A 14,547-nucleotide genomic window follows, 5' to 3' on the forward strand; every position below is an offset into this window, starting at 1 on the left:
ACAGATCCATCTGGGTGAGTCAATTTCAACATATTTTGTTGCCATGTACACGATGATTCAGCCCTTGCCAATACAAATGCCCATTCAATAATGGTTTCAAATAGTGGTTTCTTGGAATGGAATAAAAGATTTTTGTTAAGAAATGGTGAGCGAAGTAAAGGCAAGAATGATGCATGATCTAATTGTTGTACTTCTTTGGAAAGAGTACTTATTAATTGCCGTATCATGCTCTTCAAGTTGAGTCAATGTGCATTCTTACTTGTACATATTTGGCCAATAATTTTAAATTATAAGTAAAATCAAACATAAATAAAGAAAGATTAGTTGAATCCGATGATATAGATGAAAAAAAATTAGGACTGTCTAGAAAATGTTAATCTAGACCAGCTGTTGTTACACATAAAGTCTGCGATAAAGCCATTGCAATGGACTGTATAGTATTCGAAATATAATTATGAAAGCATTAAAATAATTTATTTTATATGAAAACAACTGTCCGAAAATATGGTATGCATTTTTTTTGAAATTTATGGATAACTGGTTTAACATTTTTATTCCTAAACAAGCGCTCACTGGGTAAATTAACTAAACAAAAAAACAAACAAAAGATATGGGGCGGAAGTAGTTATTCGTAGGGGACTGAAAGGTGTGAACAATAAAAGCTCGGCCGTCCCCTCACTGTCCTTGTTGCCGAATGTGAAGTTATTCGTTTAACTCTTGTAAAATTTTGAATAATTTATGCAAGGTCCAATGATGATAGATAGTATGAGGAAATAATTCTTAAAAAAATAATCAAACCTGAATTTTCGAATTAGCCGCAAAAAACAGAACAGTTTGTATTCAATAAAGTCATGGAAAGCTCGGTTGGACTTATTGATGAGAATGATAGAGAGAGAGAGAGATATTGTAGCACAATGCTCTAGAGATGGCTGAATTTATTCGATGTGAAATGAAATTAATTTTGTTCATTAGAATGTATACCATATTTTTTGTGTAAATTCAATATTTATGTCATATATATCGACGAAGACTGTATAGCAGCAGCTTGATATGTTGAAAGGAGGAACGCTAAGAAATGGAAAAAAGAACGGCCGCAAAATTTTTCCACATGTTTATAGTTAGCTTTAGCTTTTCGTCACTTAATCAACCATTGAGTGTTGTTAAAATATAATCATACATATATAAATTGAATTATAATAATAATATTATAATTACAATATCAATAAATGAATGGTTAAGGGCTTTTATTCTTTTCAAAAATATCCTGGTTAGTAAAGATACCCATCATTCAATTATCGGATGATGGGATATATTATAGTAGATTTTTTTTTCCTTGGATTTATGTAAACCCGCACAAAATAGGTGCGAGTGAGCTCATAAACTATATATATATGCGTGTGTCCTTGATCAGCGTCAGAGTAGGTGAATGAAATCTCTCTCTCTCTCTCTCTCACTCTCTCTCACTCTCTTTGTTTCTTTCTCTTTCCCCTTCTCTTTCTCTCTCTCCGTAAAATCCAATCGATACCGCACGTCAATCGCTAATCTCTAAGCCTATCGCATGCACAATTAAAACAAGCAAAAATACAATAACCATTGAATATCTCCGACTACTTTACTTAATGCCGACTTTTGAAAAGAAGCCAAGAAATCACTTTCAATAGCGTTCGTTGTTCGATCAAAATCCATCGATATATATCAAATTTAATCGAAATATATTAAAAATTTGCGACCCATAGATTGAATGAAATTAGGCAAGACGAGCGCGCAAGCCCGGTACATGCGCATAATAAAAGATGGATTCATTTAAAGTCTTGCATCACAAGTGAGTGAAGTAGGGTACAAAAGCAATAACTACGATTTGAATTCGCTATGCACGTCTAACGAAACGAAATGAATAAAAATTTCAATTACAATCTAACGATCGTTGTGTGAAGACGTACAGTAACAATGATAGATTTTCATAAAGCCTATGAGAGAGTCGCCATGAGAGAATCTATGAATTGCTTAATTATTTTTCCTTTGCTTTGCAGGACATTGAAACAAACATAGCGCAAGTAACATCATAACTCGAACTGATCGTTTAAATGTCATTCGTTTTTTAATGTTTGTTTTTCTTTGTTTCGGAGAAAATTTCCTGAATTCTCCTGTGAATTTGTATTGTGTTCCGAATCCGAAGACAAAAAGGACTAATTCTTCGGAGACGACTGAATAGGCTGCATTTACTTGCAAAACAATTGAAAGGAGCTTAACGACAAATGCAAAATGGCAATTGACATGATTTCGGCCAGTGTTCGCAATTGTTGATTCGTATATTAATTTTTTCTCACCTTTCGCAGGTAGCTTTGTTCAAAGTGAACACAATAAACTGTTATAAAATTATATGCGCCGATCTGAAAATCGAATACACTTCTTTTCTTCAAAAGCTACGTATGTCATGGCTTAATCAGGATATGTTGCATAATGATGTAGTCTGTCTGATGTCTGTCCGGCACTTCGTTTATTAATGGAATTTTTTTTTAATTCACATAGGAAACATTTATTAACATTTACGATTATTTAATATTTGATGGGTAGTTTTACTTCGATTCACTCGTCATTTCGGTCGTTTACATCTTTGTACAATATGATATATAAGAATTTTGCAACATATATGAAAAAGTTTGAATGAAGAAATAAAGACAACGAGCAAACGAATATGTATTAATTGCCATAAAGATCAAAATGATGACCTATTCTATTTGTGGAATAACATGCTCTAAGATTTATGTACACGCTGACGATATAGCACAGCAATCATTGTTGCTCGCAAGAATTTGGGAAAATCCAAAATGGATCTAGGCACAGTCCCAAATTGGGTTTCGCGATATGGAACTAATAATAAATGTATTAAAAAAGCAAAACAAATATGCACACGAACTCTACAGAGACATCATACTCAAGTGCTACGATTCAAGCTGTATACGTATGCGACACGAACAGCAATCAAGACGAACCAACAACGTAAGAACTCCTTGTTGATAAGTTACTTCGGTTTGGGATGGATCTTAAGCAGTTCTTAATTTCGAAGCTTGAAATTTGCCAACAAATTGTCAAATGACTTTATATTATATATGTATATAAAAAAGGGGACGACTTCTGTAAAAACGTATGGTTTTGAGTTGTTGTACGACCATCTATAAGTTCCTGTCGACTTGTATAAAGATATGATTTGAAAACTATATAATAGATATACCATAGGCTGGATGGAATTTTTACCGTATCTCGCTCCTTCTCTCTCTCACTCTTTCTCACTCTTTTTTTTCTCTTGCATTCAAATATTGTACATAAACTTGTCTGTTGGCTCCAAGTCCAAGTTGAATGTGATCTGTATTTTTTTCTTTTTATATCTAAATTTTTAAGGTATCTATTAAAAATACTTTAATCTTTGTAATAATTTGAGCTTTGCAAAGCTTTAACATATTACATGTGATTGGCATTATGTTGTAATCATGCGTACATACTATCAACTCTGTAGCTATCAATCAAATGTCTCGCCTGTTATTAGCATAAATATAAGCAAAAATTAATCCTTAGAATTTTATATCGTATTGTATGTATGTAATACATACGCGCCGACGTGCGCATATAAATTTGTATACATACATATATATGCATTTATTTTTACGTAAAATTAAAAAAAAAAAGCAAAAAAAATTTGTTTTTGCCATAAAATACTTTATTATCATTTTTGTTTTTTCTTTTCTTTTTTTTTTTTTTTTTTTGTAATATTGTGTGTTGTGTTTTTGATTCAAAAAAGAGTTTTTGAATATCAAAAGACAAAAATGAATCAATACGTAATAAAAAATACCCCTTTCGAAAAGCAAACGTGAAAAATGTTTCAACGCAAAAAAAAAAAAAAATGGATAAATAAATAAATAAGAAAAACCGAAAAAAAAGAACAAGCATACAAACTTGGGAACAGGAGAGAGCTATAGCACAGAGTCATAATAACCGAGCAATGGTTTTTAATTTATTTCAATTTTTTCAAATTTAATTTTTTAGTTTTTGATCGAATTTTCGTACTATTTTTTTTTTTTTTTTTTTTTTCTCTCTTGTAAATGAATTTATAGAATTCTTCACCTCTCTCTTTCTCAATTCAAAATTTTTAGCAAGAAACATATATAAATAATAGTAATAACAATAATAGTAGTTTAACTATTGTTGTACCAATGAAAATGAACTAATGAAGTATAAAAAAAAATGTAGTAGAAATTAATTAGTAGAAGAATCAGAAACAGTAACAGAAACAGAAACAAAAACAAAAAAATAAAGCAAAAATGGCTCTCTTTTTGCATTGATGACAAAAACTTTCTTTCATCAAATCTCTCTCTTCTCTATCTCTCTCTCCCCTTCCCAGGTTTGCAATGGACGGTCGTTGACTCTAATTATTCACGCTTTTCGCTGACATCTTGTCCCCCAAATTTAATTGGTACTAACGGCGGGAACAACAGCAGCAACACTCAAAATACAAATGCCAATAGCAGTGCAAATAGTGAACAGCAGCAACAACAGCAGCAACAACAGCAACAGCAGCAACAGCATTTGCAACAGTTGCAATATCAGCATCAACAGAATTCAGCCTATTCGCCGCAAATAATAACGGTAAGCGGTTATTCGAATGCGGCTGCAGCCGCCGCAGTAGCTGCCGCTCAAAATCTGTCACCACCCTCTCCTAATGATGCCAATATGGTTCAAACGGTATATAGTCAAGGACCTACGCCCACTCAATCGCCGGTAGGTAACGCGTCTGCGGGTAGTAGTTCCAATAACATGTCTACAAGTAATTCAAATAACAGTGCCAGTGTGAAACGTAAACGATCTGTTAATCCACAAGGCGATGAGAATTTCATACGCGCTTTGGAAGCAGTGCGTTCGGGTGGTATCGGTTTTTGTAAGGCTGCAAAACTGTACGGTGTCAATAATCGCACGCTATGGTTAGAATATAAGAAACGGGGCTATCCCGTATCTCGACCGAGTATAAAATCGCGTGTCGTCAAACAAGAACCGAATTTGTCGCCGTCACCTACCCCGCCCGCTAACACTGCCGATGATACAAATGAAAATTATGAACATATGGCGGCAGCTGTCGCGGCTGCACAAACTGCCGCTCTTAATATGCAAATACCACCGACTTCCGATACGCCGACACCTTCGTTAATGTGCACACCTCACCATGCCGGCACAACGGCTAGTGCTGGCACTCATCCCACAATGATGAGTTTTCTCGACACGCGACATATTGACTTTCCTCCCAGTCTGCACTCCATGTCCAGACAACGATACATTGATGCCACAGGCGCGAGTGGGGGTCCCGGCGCGGGCACTATCAATGTAAATCCTGCCGCTGCCATGAATTTACAGAGTATTAACTTCAATTCGATATAGAATTCAATGTCTACGAGTTCCCATACAACGACAACGGCAGTGGTAACGACAGCAGCTATGCCCACACTAACAGCCCATTTGGAACAACAGCAACAACAACAGCAACAACAGCAAGATACGACAACTACGATACACCAAGTGACCACTGAACAACCGCCGACATTATTACATACGAACGCAACTCAACAACACGGCATAGATAGCCCTCACCATCCTGCCTCTCACACTATTTATGTGCACAATTATGGCACTTCAACACCGATAGTTGTACATTCGGCCGATCATCCTTATATAACGAAATCGTAAAAGAAAAGCCACCGCTGTAATATCCAACAAATCAAATATGTGAACTCTTTCCTTTTCAATCCTTCACCACTCTATCGCTCTAGTATATTCTTTTACCTTGGCCTCCCACAAAACTTTTAGCTCAAAATACAGGGACATTTATATTAGATAAACATCAACAGCATATGTAAATTAAACGCAAACCAACTTCGCTGGAAGTTCTTTTTAAATTTCCTAAGGAAAAAAATTAAAAATTGGAAAAAGGAAAAAGGAAGTCGACTCCATAAATTGTAAACTCATCTTATTGGTTCACGTCACTCTCTCTTTTACTAGATCGCTATATATTTAAAGATCGCCTTTTTTTTTTTTTTCTTAAGTCATTAACCTTAAAAAATCTTTATTTAGTAATTAAATAGAAAACTCGCACACACTATCGAAATTCTTCTTTCCTCTGCTCCTCATATGTACAGACATTTTCACTTAAGGTTTATTTCGCATATACCTATCACTATACACTTATCAGTGCCACGTTTTATGGTTTTCATTATAATCTGTCCTATAAAACTGCCCATTGTTTGTAGTTCAAAAAAAAAAAAAAAAAAAAAAAAAAAAAATTGAGTCTGGATATTGAATCGGGTTTTATTTCAGATTTGTCGGCGATCAGAAAAAAAAATTGTTGCATAGGTTTGATAATCTGTTGTTCATTGTGTCTACACTTCGCGTATTATTTGCAAGCAGTCATCATCCGCTCAACGATTTCTGCCCGCGCATTGACCTGACTGTAGATTCTTTAGCTGAAGCTTGAAACATTACGCTCAGTTCTTTCAATTTTTTCAAAATATAATATATATATATATATATATATAATATATATGTCTGTTGTTGTTGTTGTTTTTTAAACCAACAGTTTACAATTTTACTTGTGCGAGTGCGTATGTGTGTGCGTGTGTGTATTTGTGTGTATCAATACTAATCTAGTTTTTTTTTTTTTCCTTTTTTTTTTTTTTTTTTTTTTCATTTGTTTTTATTTGTCATTGTTTATTATATATTTGTATGGCCATTTTAGTAATGATTATTACGAAAAGTAAACGTTATAATTTGTATAACTTTTTAGTTAACGTTAACTCTTTACTCAGAGAATGAATACTTTATTTTTTTAAATGTATTTTATTTTCGATACATTTTTATGAAAACCTGAATATTGTTTTTGGTTATAATTTATCTACCTTTTAACCATAATTCATAGCCCCTGTAATAGACACTGTAGTTTATAAAAAAAAAAAAAAAACAAAGGAAACAAAGAAAAAAAAAAAAGAAAAAAAAAGGTTTTTTCAGTGGCTCGCAAAGATATCCATACTGTTGCACCGTCGCCGCATATATAACGCGCAACACGAAAATAACGTTCCCGGGACAGCATATGAAACACTTTCGGATAACGATGATTTTGGAGATCATTCAACGAGCATTGTCCAATATTTATCAATTTTGAACAACTTTCTTCGTGTTAAAAATAAAAGAAAAGATAAAACTTGTGATGCAAGGGTTCTACTGAAAAAATTCTTGCAAAATGATCCATCCATTTATAACGGACTTTATTGCATTAGTTCTCGTTGAATGATCTCCAAAATCATCTTTTTTCGAAAGTGTTTCATATCCTCTCCCGGGAACGTTATTTTCTTGTTACGCGTGATATATTCGGCGACGGTGAAACAGTATGGATATCTTTGCGAGCAACTGAAATTGAAGCAGCCGATTGTTTGCCCGGCTAGCTCAGCCGGCAGAGCATGAGACTCTTAATCTCAGTTATTAACTGGGTTTCTTTTTCTTTTTTTGAAAAAAAAAAAAAATCTTTTTTCTTCTCTTTTTTTCTTTGTTTCTTTTGATTTTTTTTTTTTATAAACTACAGTGTCTATTACACCCCCTTTACATTTTATTATCTTTATTTTAAGTAAAATTTATTTTAGAACTTCTGTATATTGATTTACAAAGAACATATACATAAATTAAAGAAGAAGATTGAAAATAAAAAATGAAACAAAAAAAAAAAAAAAAAAAAGTAATGTTTTCAAGAGTTTAGAGCAAAAATTTCGATATCATTGAAATTTTCTATTTTTTTTTTATTTATTAATTCCGAGTTGTATTTTTATACGCATTAGCGAAAGACAAAGGCACACTAATTTTCTTATCTCATATTTCCCTCCTAAAGTATACATATATGTATAATAAAGTATATATACACATATATATATATATACAAAGTCAGCGCAAGGTCTTGATTTAATGTACAAACGTACTCATCTCGCTTAATTCATTTTGAATCTGCCAAAATGAAAATGCTAAACTGAGTATTGATTCTCGGCCCTGATATATTCGTAGTGATAAAAAAAAAAAGAAGTAAGAAATTTATATTCACTATGCTTCTCGCATTCGATTCTCCAATTCCCTTTATTTGATATCCATATCGCTGGCATTATTAAGAAAAAATTATTTGCGGCTTCTCCCATATCTTGATTTGAGGAATGTACAAAATAGTTATTTGTGTTATTTGCCTTACGATAAATAAGCATAAAACCTCAAAAATGTGAGAAAAATAAAATTTACTTACTCGTTACTTTGAGTGGGCGGGGTCAGTCGAGTGTTTCCATTTTTGCACCTAAAGAGTCGACTATTTCGTAAAGTAAATTGTGGAAAATTTCAGTTTTCCAAATATAATAATTTCCGAGTAACGAGCAAAAATGCGAAAAATTTTATTGAAAAAAACTGAGTTGCGCTCAGTTTACGCTCCACTGCGCCCTTCTGTCCGGACAGATTTGGTCCATTTTCAATATCAACCTGCGTGCGGATGTTCTCAATGTTTCTGCCAAATATTAAGTCGGTATCTTCATTTTTGTGACCAGGAGAGGGCCGACAACACACACCACCCAGGCAAACGGACAGACATGGCTAAATCAGCTTAGAATTTCACGCTGATCAAGAATATGTATATACTTTATAGGGTCTCTGAAGCTTCGTTTTGGGTGTAACATACATTATGAAAAAAAAAAAAAAAAAAAACAAAATGAGTATAATCCCTTCTTACAGTGGTGGGTATAAAAATAATTAAGAAAATTATATTTGGCTTTGGCCGAATATTGTTTTTGTAATTGACACGAACTTGTGTAGAGCAAAGATTTATTCATTCGATATATCAATCGTACATTGGATCACATAAACTTCGAATCTTTTGCCTGATTTAGTCGATTCTAAAATTTTTGTATCTTACTACTTTAAAGGAAAATAAAATTTAAGCAAGGCTAGGCCGACAAGGATGCTTCAGGAGCCCCTCTTAATCACCATCAACTTCTAAACCGATTTAAGCATGTCCGTACCTTCTGTAGTGTTATGTTTATTCTAAACATTCTTCTGCCCGCAAAAATAAAGTTATCACGTTCAAGTTTATGAGAAAAAAATGGATATTAGTATTGAAAATATTCCAAATTAGTCGGAGAAAACGCCCACAACACCCACGCCCACGTAAACTGCGAATACCTTTGTTTTTTCCTCATTACTTCTAAACGTAGAAGAAAATGCATATGTGTTCTATAGACGATGTCTTAATACCTGTGCAATAATAGGAAAAATTGGCCATGCCCTATAGTCTATCAAAATTTAATCTTGTTTTCAAAACCTTTAAAAAGCGCAGAAAAAAGCTACAAAAACTTCATAAAGTATATGAATTTTTAACCAATTTTAAATTCGCAACGCATTCACATGCACATGTCCGTCTGTGCACGATACACATTTCCATAGATGCAAATTTCCAATTTCTACAAGAATATTAAAACTCAGCCACGCCCCTGCAAGGCTGTAGAGAATATGCAAATCCTTTCAATTTTCAATCTTTTTATAGAACAACGGTGATGGGTATAAAAGAGGAAACGAACATTATTTTCGGGTAATTAAAAAATCAAAAATCCACTAGACTTATGCTCTTACGTTTTTCTTCTTTTTTTTTTTTTTTTAGCCTCTTGCTATCATGTTGCCTTCGGTAGTATATTCGGTTTTACGCAACTCTTGATTCGGGTTTAAATCTCTAATCTTGATGATCGGTGCATCGACGGTACCGTCGCGAAAATATTGAAATTGACTTTCAATTCGCGAATAGTCAAAAACAACAATTGCTAATCGTTATCGTTGGTTTGCATATTATGGTCCCAGTTGATTCTGTCCTCTCTGTCCTATAATTGGCAGTATTTTTTCGATTATCTTACCTAATTTGTCTCCGAATCTGCAATGATTACAAAAACACAAATAATACACAATCATGCGGCTTAGCTTTAATAACTGGAAAATTGACAATGCCTCTTCTTCCTAGTTTTCAGAGATTTTTTTATTTTTTTTTTTTATAATATTTAAGATGCGAGGATGCAGTCATGGATAAAAAGAGGTGTGCGTGCCTTTGTCGCATATATATATTTATATGCGAAATTTTTAAAACATAGTCGCTTATCGAATCTACAATAGATTGAGTATAAAAGCAATTCTGATTGATAGATTCACGCACGCGCAGAATTAACAAAACACATTGTATATTTTATATATATATTTATTTATTTGAAGGGCTTTCATTCACCGCAATTGCCGTTTTTTACCTTTTACTACGGTACAGTTGGTTAATCAGATAGGTGACTCTGAAATCGTTACGTTATAAACTTTTTCTAGTCATGTCTTCCTTTTATAAGATTTGTGCCGTTTAAATTGCGTAAGTGCATGAGATTTTTAGACAAAAAAAAAAAAAGAAAAATTCCAAATTTTTTGTTTGAAAATAAATTTACAAAATAGACGATTTTCCATGAACCTATCAGTTGCCGATTTGACGAGTATACTCGTCATAAAAATATTATAACATCTTGTATTATGAAGACTATAAATACATACATGCTCTCGTCGTTATACTTATTTACTTAATGTTTGCGAGACAATTTAAGCGTACATTATTCATAAGAGTTTTGGCGGCAATTAACTGATTATTTTTGATTGCGGCGCTGTCTTATCGAAACTACATTTTCGAGGAAAAATTTAATATAAATTAAGAGCCGCGAACATATGTATGGACCAATTCAATTAAATCCGTTTCGCTCTCTATTACTCTACCTATGTTTTTATATCGTATTAAAACGAGCTAATCGAATATTTCTTTAAAGAGATATGTAATTGGTTACTTATTGTTTGCTCTTCTTGAAATTTGATCTTAAAGTAAAGTTTATACGCTGTAACCGCTGTATACTTATCGTCGATTCAATGCTGCGGAAATGCGATGCGTCTATGCAGAGGATTTGTACAGGAATACATTTTTATTGATCATCGCAATGTGCAAGTGCCCATCTGGCTTATACACTTTGCTACATTATCAACTAAGAATGATAGCTGACTTATTAGCCATATTTTATTTCAATCAATATTTAATAGCAGTTCACAACTTATCACAATCTTAAGCATCCGATCCAAGTCAGCTGATTGCAATAGATATGTAATTTTCATTTCTTAGATAATTTTTATATACGACGCGGCCCAATTACAATAGAATTATATTAATTCTAAGAAGTTAAGGAGGACGTAACAGAGTTCTCTCGTGAGAAATGAAATTCATATTAATCAGAAAATTCTATTAAAATTGAGAGGGAAATTCGACGAATTAAGTTGAGAAAAAGTGCAAAGTGTCTGCAAATATCGATATAAAATTTTGAAAAATTGGATTTATTCACTTTTATTTATTAACCAGATAATCCAAAAAAAAAAAAAAAAAAAATCCTTCAATGGATCTACGCAATGTCAATATAAATTTAAAAACTTTTGATTCGTTCGGTGGCATGGATATTCACGACTCTGCCAATTAATTGAGGCAAATAAAGATTTTTTTTTTTTTAATATTTTTTTTAATGCAAATTTTTCAAGAATTCTGTCCATTAAAAGAACTTCTTTTTAAAAACGCACAAAAATCACTAAAATATACTACCAAAAAAAAAAAAAAATAATAATAATAATAATAATAATAATATATAAATAAATAAATAAAACATTGAAAATTAAAAATCATTTACATGAGTACATATATAGAAAAATATAAATCTGTGTTATTATATAAATAAAGAAAGGTAAACTGTTTTTAAATACAGCGTAGTAATGCTAACGGAGATTAAATAATTAAAAGAATAATTGTATAAAGGTCCACTTTAAAAATCGAATCAAAAAGAAATACATATATATTACATATGTATAACTTTTTGTTTGTCATATTGAAATATAATTATAAATAAATGTTTTAATTATTTGCTACATAAATGATTAACGGGAGAAATAAACAAATAAAAAAAAAATAAAAAAAAGTAAAAAAAAAAAAAAATATAACAATTACTTTACCATTGTAATACGGATAAAAACTGAACAAACATATTAGAAGATGATTTAATTTTTATTTTTTTTATTTTTTTTATTTTTTTTATTTTTTTCTTTGTTTATTTTTTTTATACACACGCAAATATATGTATACCAGAAGTCATATCCTATTTCGCTTTAAAATTTTACTTTTTATTATTTATTTTTACCTTTTTCCTATTATTAATACTATTATTAGCGATTAAATGTTATTTACGGTAGGATTTCGAATGCGATAACTTTGGGGTTTAGTATCCTATACTATGTAAATGATGATAATGATGATGATAATGATAATGATAATGATAATGCTGGTGATGATGATGATGATTATGAACAATATTATGAAACGACTAATTAATAATAAAGAAAGAAATATACTAATTGTTTATATTTTAATTGAACCAAAATATACTATACAAGAACACATTATTATACACAAGCATAACTTTATTTATATACACACGTACATGCAGACTTATACAATACATAAGAAAAAAAAAGAAGACAAAGAAGACGAAGAAGATGTAATAAAATAAAAAAGTAAGAGAAAAGGCTCAAATGTTCGTTAGCAAGAACGAATATTTAATATTCATCATTAACGGAGAGATAACGGTATAACGGCCTTACTTAACAGCATATTGAAGATATTAATCGAGTATACATAAATGCTATAATAAATGATAGCATGTGCTTTATTTACCCTAGTCATTATATTGCATGAAATTGACGATAATGAAATCCTTGTAACGAAATTCATTATTATTATCCGATCGTATCCGTTTTTAATCGAATAATTAAACGTGATCGGAGTCTTCTTCGCAAATTCACAGCAAAATTCTTTCATGCAAAGCTAATTTATCATTTGTCAAGCTAGCGACTATTAGCTAAGAGAATCCTTTGCCAACGGACGCGATATTTTTTAAGATCTGAATGATGATATATCAAAATATCTCTAGCAACTGTAATGTAATGTGAATTCCTTTGATTATAATGCTCTTCGCGTAGATATCAAGTTTACTATATATACAATCAGAATTAGGATGCCTTTCTCTCTCTCTCTCCCTCTCTCTCTCTCTCTCTCTCTCCCTCTCTCTCTCTCTCTTGGTAAATAAATATATGAAACCATTGTTATTAAGGGCTTTAGTGAAACATGATTACATGACACTGCGTACTTTATTATATAAAAATAAAAAAATGAATAAAAAAAAATCCTATTCTGCACTAAATAAGAGAAGTGAAGGAATTTCGGTCTAAAACAAATTGAAAATTGGTATTCAACTAACATGTCAGAGGAGTTGTATGCACTCTTTTTTTATTCCATAAACATAAGAATATTTTTAAAGAAATTTAATCGCATGCTCGCTTATCCATATTTTTTAAAAAAATGGAAATCTAATTTTCAAATATTTATCACAACTTTTCACATGATGAATCAATGGCTAGAAGAAGACAATTCGATCGAATTATTATTAAAGGCTCAATATATAAAAACGTAAATTGCTTGATACAGGTCTGACGCATTGTGCATATGGCTGTGTAGCGTTGCTGCTGTGTGTATCTTTCATCCTTACTGATGAATATCAAAATTTTACAACACCAACAACAATTTTATACAAAATAGAATCAACTATACAAATGTTTCCTAATAAAAAAAACTACAACCAATAAAGTACAGTATTACACTGAAAGAAATATAAAGAAGAAAAAATAAAATACTACACTAACAAAGAAAAAAAAAAAAAAAAATACAAAAATACAAAAAAAAATACAAAAACAAAAACTAAATAGCGAAGAAATAGAAATTTGTGAAAAATTTTACAAAATGGAAAAAAATCGTGTAAAATATTAAGAAAAAACATTTAGTAGTTTGTAATTTTCAATGTGGTAAAAGAAAGTATAAATATATTTGAAAAATATATATTAAAAAAAGATAAAAAAAAGGTTTCGTTTTCTATGTAAGGGATGTCACAAAAATATCCTCAAAAGCCCTTAAGTCTCCCTTAAGCCAGCCCTTCTAGATCACTTCATTCAAATGTTTGATAAAATATATATTAATTTTTTTTGTTTTTTTTTTTTTTTTTTTGTTTTCGTTCTTACAGAACTTGTAGATGTCGATGTTAAACCCTTCACTACAGAATCAACCTGCAATCTTTCAGTTCCTTCCCATCAGCAGCAGCAGCAACAGCAACAACAAAACCAAATAGGTGTAAAACGTAATCGAGTACTTACGCGGCAACCGCGTGTTAAACGAGACAGTGACAGTTTATCTAATAATCAAGCGTCACCTGAACCTACTACATCGTCTGTCTCTGGTAGCGGCAGTGGTAACATTGATTTTGAAACTTTTGGCACCGGTGTTACAGGTCAAGCTCTTTACTCGTCTTCTCATCATATTACGCATCAGCACCAGCAACAGCACCA

The 14,547-nt window shown here is 31.8% G+C and overlaps 1 protein-coding gene across 1 annotated transcript in view; it reads left to right on the forward strand.

The window, feature by feature from the left end:
* Positions 1-14,547, forward strand: part of LOC119644952 (mucin-5AC) — a 22,634-nt gene that overhangs the window by 4,416 nt on the left and 3,671 nt on the right. Inside the window, 3 exon segments of the mRNA XM_038044695.1 lie at positions 4,397-5,726; positions 10,431-10,450; positions 14,226-14,545. Coding sequence (XP_037900623.1) covers positions 4,397-5,726; positions 10,431-10,450; positions 14,226-14,545 — 1,670 coding nt within the window.

Source organism: Glossina fuscipes, unplaced genomic scaffold (assembly GCF_014805625.2).
Source record: "Glossina fuscipes isolate IAEA_lab_2018 unplaced genomic scaffold, Yale_Gfus_2 1, whole genome shotgun sequence".
Taxonomy (NCBI): domain Eukaryota; kingdom Metazoa; phylum Arthropoda; class Insecta; order Diptera; family Glossinidae; genus Glossina; species Glossina fuscipes.